Below are 10,483 nucleotides of genomic sequence, written 5' to 3' on the forward strand. Positions count from 1 at the left end.
AGAACTGCACACAGTATTCAAGATGTGATCTCACCAAGCCCACTATGAGCATTACATCATTACTTCATATTCAATTCCTCTCATAATAAAGGATAGCATTCCATTAGCCTTCTTGGTTACATGCTGCACCTGTAAACTAACTTCTTGTGGCTCATACACCAGAAAATCTAAATCCCTGTGCACATCAGAATTCTACAGTTTTCCATTATATAGTACCCTTTCTTTTGTTGATTTGTCCTGCTTAAGTGAACAACTTCAAATTTCCTGACATTATACTCCATCTGCTAGCTTTTTGCTCACTCAGTCGACTATCTATACCCATCTGCAACTTCCTTATTTCTTCTTCACAATATACTTTGCCACATATGTTACCATTGTCTGCTGGCATGCCTTCACTCCAACCACTCCCATCTGATGTACATTTTAAAATGTTGAGGCACCAGCACAGACCCATGGGGGCTTCCACTTCTCACATCCCAGACTCTGTTATAAAGAGGAGGTTGACCCCACCTCTGAAAACTAAAACCGAAATATGCAAAGAGGAGCACTTCTACCGATTAATCTGTAAAAGGAGTGTGCAAAGTGCACAGCAACTTCTAGTGGTTAAATAAAATAAATCTCTGACACTCACTTTACAATCAATGAGTAACAATTTATTTATCTAACTCCAACAGTGAACAAATTAACGAAATTAGTAACAAACCGAATAGACCCCATCTAACTACTAACTATTCCCACGTAAAACCAGATTCTAATGGTATGCTGTTCCAATAAATACAAGTTCCACATAGAGTGTGGAAATAGAATTTAGTCTTTCAAAATTACAGCCAGGTTACGTGTCTTCCGGAATGTTCTATCAGGAACGCCTTCTCGTTCAATTCTTCTGTCAGGAATATTAACTAGTTGTGCCGTTGGTACTTTTGATTTTGATAGTGCTTTCTCAAATCTTACAAGAGAGTGCGAGAGCTAGCGATTCTGTCTTGTGAACTGAGGACTGTTAACTCTGGTGGATGGCAGTTAGCTCTCCTGTCTTTGTCCAACTGCCCTCTTCTTTTCTACCCTCGATGACATATCAATTTCTTATAATAAGATTAGTCCTATGTTGTCAAAATAATCAGATTTAAATTTAGTTGGTTTTTGGTATCTAAGTGCCTGGTTCAAATGATTGGCTTATTCAAAAACCTGTCGTCTTAGTCTCAAAACAAAACTGCTGCTTGGCCTGCTAACTGTATGGCTTTTTGATAGAAATGTTTCAATTCAGGTGCTCTCTGTGTACTTGCAAACCTTCAAGCTGCTGCTCACAGACATCCATTTTACATCTCTAAGCGTAGGAAAAGCACATAATCTTTTAAAGGGACCACGCAATGCTTCCCCCTTAACATTTCACAAGCACCAAATTCTAAGTTCCTGCCTCCCAATTCACAAGCACTCTACCCAACTTCACAACAAATCATTTATGCATGCTTTTTTGTTTTTTTGCCAGCCAGCTAATCTTCTGTCTTTTTTTTGGCAATAACCTTCTATGCGGCACCTTATAATATACATTCTGAAAGTCCAAGCAGAATATGTGTACAGGCTGCCCTTCATCCACAGTGTATGTTTGTTCAAAGAACTCCAATAAATTGATTAAATGTCACTATTCCCTTTTAAAACATGCTGATTGTTCCTGATTACTTTGAGATTATTTAAGTGCACAGCTACAGTCTCTTCAGTTATCAATTCTAACACCGTTCCCCTGACAGACATCAAATACCTATCCTACAGTTTCCTATTTTCTGCCTCCCCTCTTGAATAGAGACATGATATTTGCTGCTTGCTTTTAAAATTCCACCAACTGCTGTGGTGTGATTTGGTCCGATATCCCTCGTGTATTAACCAGGCTGCTGGCATGCCAGTCCAATGACATTATCATTATACCCTTGACTTCCCCTAAATCTGGGTCTCTAATAGAAAAATTATTGGAGATTAACTGGAATGATTCATGAACAATTCCCAGAATTATGGAACACCAGTCTGATGGCATTGTATTTTTTTTTTGTCTCAGTTCCTATGTTGATCTCTTCATAGCTGCTTCAGTAGTATGTTTGTTTGTACCAGTCTTGTCGACAAGATCTGTTTTGAGTTGGCACGAATTTTTTGAGGTAATGCTCAGAAACTTAGAATTAGAAATACCCATTTCAGAATATTCAAGAGTCAGTGTATGTGCAAATTGAAACTTGTTAATTCTGACATGCTCAGAAGGAGAAAGTTGACCAAAGATAATTGGTTCTTAAAGTTTTTCACTGGGATTTTTTTGATGTGATTTTTGGGTCTGTTGTGTAATAATTGCTACAGATTAATTGTAATGATTAGTCAACAACTCTCAGATTTAGTGAATGCCCATCACGATGACACTTTGTGCTTTTTTTTTTCCGCAAAATTCCTATGTAGGCAGTTCCACTTGCTTGTTTTTTTTATTTCTGACTTTAACTTTGTGTCTTTTCCCTCTAATGCACTCCTCCTTTCCTCCTCTTTTTATCTGCATCTATTTGACTCTAATTAACCAATGTCTTTTCTGTTTTTCTAGATTTTTCTTTCTTTATCCGTTCTTTCATTGTTTAAGGAGACTAGGGCATGATTTTCTTGTGGTTCCAGTATCCCTGTGCAATTATTGTTTCGCTGATGTGGCAATTCGCAGCATTAATGATCTCGAAAATGAGATTGAAAAGTCCCAGTAGTGTCCTTTTACCTTAAAATGCAAACTTACACTAATTCCTGACCTAGCCTTCGGGTGCCTTAACTAATGTCTTGGAAACTATTAATACACTGTAAAAATAGCCCATCATCTGTCATTAGAATTCATGCAGAGGACACAGGGAAGGCTGGTGCATGCAGAAGAATATTACACTTTGTAATATAGTGGTGATTCAGAGTGGGCATGTTATTTGCATTGAGTCATACAATTCCTTTATTCCTTGGAGTCAGAGTTATGCATCATGGAAACAAGCCCATTGGCCCAACTTATCTGTGCCGACCAGACATCCCAATCTGACTTCGTCCCAACTACTAGCATTTTACCCATGTCCTTCTAAACCCTTCCAATTCATATATCCATCCAGATGCCTTTTAAATATTGTAATTGTACCCACCTCCACCGCTTCCTCGGCAGCTTATTCCATACGTGCACCACCCTCTACATGAAAAAGTTATCCCTCAGCTCCTTTGCAAATCTTTCTACTCTCACCTTAAACCTGTGTCCTCTAGTTTTGGATTCCCTCACCTAGGAAAAAAGACCTTGGCTATTCAACCTTTCGATGCTCCTCACGCTTTTATAAACCTCTATAAGTTCACCCTTCAGCCTTTGATAATCCAGGGACAATAGCCCCAGCCTATTTAGCCTCTCCCTATAGCTCAAACCCTCCAACCCTGTCATCATCCTTGTAAATCTTTTCTGAACCCTTTCAAGCTTCGCAATATCCTTCCTATAGCAGAAAGACCAGAATTGCATGCGGTATTCCAAAAGTGGCCTAACCAATATCCTGTACAGCTGCAACATGACCTTCCAACTCGTAGAGCCAATGCACCGACCAACGAAGGCAAGCATGCCAAGCACCTTGTCTGCCTCCAACTCCACTTCCAAGCATCGATGCACCTGCACTCCTAGGCCTCTTTCTTCGGCAACACACCCCAGGGCCCTGCCAATAACTGTGTAAGTCCTGCCCTGATTTGCCTTTGCAAAATGCAGCACCTCTCATTGATCTAATTAAACTCCATCTGCCACTCCTTGGCCCATTGGCCCATCTGATCAAGGCCCCATTGTACTCTGAGGTAACCTTCTTCACTGCACAACCAATTTTGGTTTCATCTGCAAACTTACTAACCATACCTCCTGTATTCACATCCAAATTATTTATGTAAATGACAACGAGCAGTGGACCCAGCATTGATCCTTGTGGCATACCACTGATCACAGGCCTCCAGCCTGAAAAACAATCCTCTCCCACCACCCTCTGTCTCTTACTTCCAAGCCAATTTTATATCCAATTGGCTAGCTCCCCCAGGATTCCATGTGATCCAGGCTTGCTGACCAGACTACCATGCAGAACCATGTTGAATACCTTGGTGAAGTCCATATGGACAGCGTCTACCAATCTGCCTTCATCATTCTTCCTTGTCACTACTTCAAAAAACTCAATCAAGTTAGTTAGACATGATTTCTCACCCACAAAGCCATGTTGACTATCCCTAATCAGTCCTTGCCTGTCCCTCAGAATCCCTTCTAATAACCTGCTCACCAGTCTATAGTTCCCTGACATTTCCTTAGCACCTTGTTTAAATAATGGCAACACATTAGCCAAGTTCTAGTCTTCCGGCTCCTCACCTGTGATTACCAATGATACGATTATCTCAGCAAGGGGCCCAGCAATCTCTTCCCTAGCTTCTCACAAAGTTCTAGGATACACCTGATCAGGTCCTGGGGGTTTGTCCACCTTTATGCATTTTAAGAAATCCAGCACCTTTTCTTCTGTGACATGGACACTTTTAAAGATATCATTGTTTATTTCCCCAAGTTGTCTAGCTTCCAAATCCTTCTCCACAGAAGCTACTGATGTGAAATCCTCCTTTGGTATCTCATCCATCTCCTGTGGTTCCACATGCAGATGACCTCATTGATCTTTAAGGGACCCTATTCTCTTCCCTAGTTAGTCTTTTGCCCTTAAAGTATTTGTAGAATCTCTTTGGATTCTCCTTAACCCTATTTGCCAAAGATATCACATGTCCCCTTTTTGCCCTCCTGATTTCCCTCTCAAGTATACTCCTACTGCCCTTAAACTCCTTTAGGGATTCATTTGATCCCAGCTGTCTATACCTGACACATGCCTTATTTTTCTTGAGCAGAGCCTCAATTTCTCAAGTTATCCAGCATTCCCTACCACTAGCAGCCTTGCCCTTCACGCTAACGGGAACATAGTGTCTCTGAACTCTTGTTGTTTCATTTTTGAAGGCCTCCCGCTTTCCAATCATCCCTTTACCTACGAATAAACTGTTCAATTCAACTTTTGATCGTTCTTGTCTAACACCATCAAAATCAACTGTACTCCAACTTAGAACTTTAACTTCTAGATCTATCCTTTTCCATAACGATTTTAAAATTAATAGCGTTATGATCACTGGCCCCAAAATGTTCCCCCACTGACAAAAATAGTTTTTGTTACCCAAATATAAAGTTATTCCCTGCATCTACATAATAAAGCTTGCGTTTATTCACTTTACCTGACTGAGAATTTTATTTTCTGAAATAAAATCTCACCTACATAACCTCTTCCTTCTTCTGCCGCTTGCCTGCATCAAATCTTTTCCTCTGTTTGGATAATTCACATGTTCTGACACTTAGATTTCCATTACATTGACGGGAGGAGGGCTTTTGTGGGATGTTGTAGTTTCCTTACCTCTGAGCCTGGAGGCCTGAATTCATGAACCCCTGCTTCCAGAGGTGTGAAATAGCATCTGTGAACAGGTTGATTGGAAAATATCTACATGATGAGAGATGCTGGCATAGTTTGTTTTCTTTAGTCTATGATTAAGTGTTCACATCTTTCCTTGGCTTCATCCTTTCCTCTCTGTTTAACATCACTCAACTCTCTCAGAACTTTGCATTTCTCTAACCGAGGCCACTTCTGCGCTCCCCACCTTTTTACATCCCTTCCCCATTTTGCGAAAATGCCTTCGGCTGTCTAGATTTGAAGCTTAGGAATTCCATCACTAAACTCTTTGTCTCTCCATCCTTAATACTGTCCACTCAAACGAAATAATTCTTGATGTCTTCTGATTTGGCTCAATTTCAATTTTTCTGTCATTGCATTCCCATCCAGCAGCTTTCAGAGATTTTACTATTTGAGTTGCTCTTATAGGAATGCTAACTTGTTGTTTAGTGTTTTGCTCCAAGGACTAATGGATTTCTTTTACATATTAACTTTGCTCATTTTTTACAAGTAGCTTTAAATGTCAATTGAGGCTGGGATTCAGATTTACAACCCTTTGGTGCTACCAGGCAGCCTCATGAAGTTAAATTCTGAAATCCTCCAAATTATGCGTAGTCACTATTAAATACTTTCCTCGATGGAAATAAAAGATTGAAGTGCTGCTTTTGAATAGCCAAAAATGTTCATACTTTCTGCTCAGGTTGCTAATTAAAAAGCTTTTTGGGTTTTGTGGAAAGGGATGGCAGGTTGCAAGAGCAAGACCAGATATTGGCCTTGAATCGTACACCATTAGATGAGAACATTTCCCATCAAGAAGCCATTGCAATGCTTCAGCAGACTCAAGGATCTGTGCATTTAGTGGTTGCCAGAGGATCCCTTCAAAGGAGATCTGCCAATTCAGCAGAAATACCGGACTTGAGCATCGCTTCACAATTGGTAAGTTCTGCTTTGCTTTCACGTTGCGCTGCTTTAAAATTGTTCAAGGTTTCTTCTTTCATCACCTTTTCAGACAGATAGTTTGAAGGACTTGTGACCCTTTGATGGAGAAGTAAATGCCTTATCTCTAATTAAAATGGGTGACCCGATTTTTAATCATTGACCCAGGTTCTAGATCCTTCCATGAGGGGAAGCATCATCTCCACATCTACCATTTCAAGACTGCTTACGATTTTACTTACTGAAATAAAATCACGTCTTATTCCGCTAAACTGCAGTGATACAAGCCGAGCTTGTCCAACCTTTCTCGTAAGACCACCCTCTCATTCTTGGTATTCCTCTGGTTAATTTTCTCTGAATTACCTCCAATGTATTTACTTAACATCCTTCCATAAATAAGATGACCAGTGTTGTGCATGGTATTACAAGTGCCGTCTTACCAGTGCCCTGTATGACTAAAGCATAACCTCCCTACTTTTGCATTTATGCTAGGAATTCTGCTGCGAGGAACTTAGCTCCTGTATCCCCATTGCCCCTTTACCAACTACAAGGTCTAAGCCAAGAGTCCAAGCCATACCTGGGTGGACATGGATTCAAAACACTCGAATCTCACTATCTAGGACAAAATAGCTTATTTGATTGGCACCCCATTCACCGCCTTCACCTTCAACATTCACTCCCTCTACCACCAACGAACAGCGGAGTCACGTGTATATCACCTACAAGTTGCACTGCAGTAACTCATGGAGGCTCCTTTGATAGCAGTTTTCAAATCTGTGACTACTGTGAACTAGGAGAAGGATAGCAGATGCATGGAAACACCACAATCTGCACCTTGCCCGCCAAGCCACACACCATCCTGACGTGTCTCTCTTTTGCTGGTCATTTACCATTGTTGGCTCAATGTTGTAGAACTCCCTTCCCAACAGTACTCTGGATGTCTCTACTTCCCAAAGCCTGCAATGGGTCAAGAAGGCAGCTCACCAACACCACCTTGAGGGCAATTAATGATGAACAATAAATGCTTGCTGAGTTAGTGATATCCACATTCCATGAACAAAAATACAAAAGATGTAGTTTTGAACAGAAACATTTTAATTACAGTTTCTATTTATGTACGTTAATGTTTTGAGCAGTAGAAGCCACAACACAATTACCGTACTATTCAAAAGTGCTCATGAGTTCTTGCTGACCTTGAGTCATCTGTGAATGGATTGATTTTGGTGAATAAAAAGCTGTTTTGTATTGCTGTAAAATAAATTATTTCTGTTTTCCATCTATTTCAGATTAATTGGCAGCATGTTGAAGAAATTGAATTGGTCAGTGATGGATCAGGCTTAGGATTTGGAATTGTAGGAGGAAAGCCAACAGGAGTAATTGTGAAAACAGTTGTACCTGGAGGATTAGCTGATCGGGTAACTTACTCTCACTTGAGTTATCACAGAGTGGAGACCCTATTGTCCGTGTATTTAGATTATGCTTAAAAATGATATTCAATTATTTTCCACAGGAAAGAATACCTTTCGCAGATAGCACAGACTTTTAGTAGTGCAGAATGTTGCCCATAGGCCTGTCAAGTCTGTACAGGTTGTCTAAGCATTTTGCTTTACTACCAAATTACTACCCTTTTCCCCATAATCTGGATACTTACTATTTAAATAATCATGTAATGGACTCCTGAGTGCCTCAGTCGAACCTCCCTCCAAACTATTTGATCCCCTCACCACTTGCTGTATGAAAAGCTTTTCCTCATTCCCATTTGTATTGCTTTGCAAAACACGTTAAACCTGTGCCCCTATTTCTTGATCCTTCCCCGAATGGGAACAGTTTCTCCTCATCTAATCTGTCCAGGCCAGCCATCGTTTTGCAAGTGTTTAACAAATCTCCTCTAGGCCTTTTCTCCAAGGAAAAGAGTCCCACATTCACCTCTCAATGGATTGTCACTGGTGTGCTGGTGGGGGAGGGAGTGAATACTGAAGGTGGTGAATGGGATGCCAATCAAGTAGGCTGCTTTGTCTTGGACAGTGTGAAGATTCTCGAGTGTTTTCTATCCATGTGCATCCAGGTATGGCTCAAACCTTGTAGTTGATAGACAGACAATGGGGAGAGAGAAAGTAAGTTCCGTGTGGGAGAATTCCTAGCTTAAATGCAAAGTAGGGATGTTATTCTCATATTTAAAGTTGCTCATCCATGGAGCTATTCTTGTAAATGTCTTTTGCACACTCTCCAATGAATTCACATTTTTCCAAAGTGTGCTGTCCAGAACCGTGCATAATATTCTAGCTGAGATCTAACTAGTGACTGTATAAATTCAGTGTAGAGTCTTTGCTCTTGTACTCTGTGCCCCAATTAATGAAGCCTAAAATTGTCTATGCTTCATCAATAGTTTTTTCTACCTGTTTTGCCATATTTCACAACTTATACACTTATATTCCCAGGTCTCTCAGCTCCTACGCATTTTTTGGAATAGTACCCTTTGTTGCATACTGCCTCTCCAAGTTCTTTTTAATCAAAATGTATCATCTCTCATGTCGTCTTGTTGAACTTCATCCACGTATACACTGACTTCACCATCTCCTCCTCCTCACAGTTTACAATTCTTCCAAGTTTTGTGTCATCTGCAAACTTCAAAATTATCCCTTGCACTCCAAGATCCAAGTCACCTGTATATACACCTGGGAAAAACAAGAGTCCCAATGCTGACTTGTAGGGAATACCAATACAACTTTCTGCTAGCTTGAAAAGTACCCACTCCCCATCACACTTTCTGACCTATTCCTCAGCCAGTCTTGTATCTATGCTTCTACTAACAGAAGTGTTTTGAAAATATAATTTCTGTCAGAGGTTTAATTTTACTTTCCCATTCTTCTGGAATGAACTGTGTTGTGAGCTTTTGTGTGCAGAAAACTTGATTCTGAATTTTTTTTCATGCTTTTATTAATTCTGTTTTATACTTGACTATCATGAGGTGTGTATGTGACTGCTCTTTCCTTGCTCTTTCCTATCGCCTGGAGAAAATCCTCTCTTCCAACTGCCTCCACAAGATATATGGGCATTAAATTGATATATTGGAACACATGAACTCTGCACCAGTATGTTTTATATCTGGATTTTCAGGTTGTATTTATCATCAGTTATTTTACCTTATTGAAATGTGAAATGGATCCATTTTCTGATTGTAATTTAGTATTTCTACTAGGAAGTCAGTTTCATTTCAAAACAAAATCCACGGGGATGTCAGTTCATCACACTCTCTTGTTAGGGACGACTGGCCGACACGATGGCTCAATGGTTAGCACTGTTCCTCGCAGTGTCACGGACCCAGGTTCAATTTCAATTCCAGCCTCGGGCAACTGCCTGTGTGGAGTTTGCACATTCTCCCCATGTCTGCGTGGGTTTCCATCGGATGCTCCGGTTTCCTCCCACAGTCCAAAAATGTGCAGGCTAGGTAGATTGGTTGTGCCAAATTTGTCCATAGTGTTCAGGGATGTGTAGGTTAGGTGCGTTAACTATGGGAAATGCAGGGATAGGATAGGGGGATGGGTCTGGGTGGGATGCTTTCCAATAGGTCCATGTGGACTTGTTGGGCCGAATGGCCTGCCTCTATAATGAGGGGATCCTATGATCATTTAAATGACTTGACAGTGATTAAATATCTTGACTAAGTTAGTTTAGTACTTTTAATGACATATAATATGATAAAGGCTATATGGATTGAGAAAATCCCAAGTTTGAACTCTTTATTTTAAAGTATAATTTCCCACTTGAATAAAATCATAAGACCATTAGAAATAGGAGCAGGAGTAGACCATTTGGCACATAGTCTGCTCTGATTGTGGTCTGAACTCTACTTGCTTGCCTGACAGACAGTCCCCTACCACCACGCCACCGCTGCCTCCCCACCGCTCCCCCCCACCCCCCCACCCCCCCGCCCCAACCCACCCACCCCAACCCACCCACCCAGGTATGATCCTTACAGAGATAATAGGAACTGCCGATGCTGGAGAATCTGAGATAACACGGTGTAGAGCTGGATGAACACAGCAGGCCAAGCAGCAGAGGAGCAGGAAAGCTGACGTTTCGGG

At 40.8% G+C, this 10,483-nt stretch overlaps 1 protein-coding gene across 1 annotated transcript in view; it reads left to right on the forward strand.

The window, feature by feature from the left end:
* The window catches only part of patj (PATJ crumbs cell polarity complex component), a 164,387-nt gene that overhangs the window by 15,100 nt on the left and 138,804 nt on the right, over nucleotides 1-10,483 (forward strand). The window contains exons 6-8 of the mRNA XM_048602089.1: nucleotides 6,200-6,398; nucleotides 6,567-6,707; nucleotides 7,685-7,813. Of these exons, the coding sequence (XP_048458046.1) occupies nucleotides 6,200-6,398; nucleotides 6,567-6,707; nucleotides 7,685-7,813 (469 nt within the window). The remainder of the gene's footprint in view (nucleotides 1-6,199; nucleotides 6,399-6,566; nucleotides 6,708-7,684; nucleotides 7,814-10,483) is intronic.

Source organism: Rhincodon typus, chromosome 10 (genome assembly GCF_021869965.1).
Source record: "Rhincodon typus isolate 14 chromosome 10, sRhiTyp1.1, whole genome shotgun sequence".
Classification (NCBI taxonomy): domain Eukaryota; kingdom Metazoa; phylum Chordata; class Chondrichthyes; order Orectolobiformes; family Rhincodontidae; genus Rhincodon; species Rhincodon typus.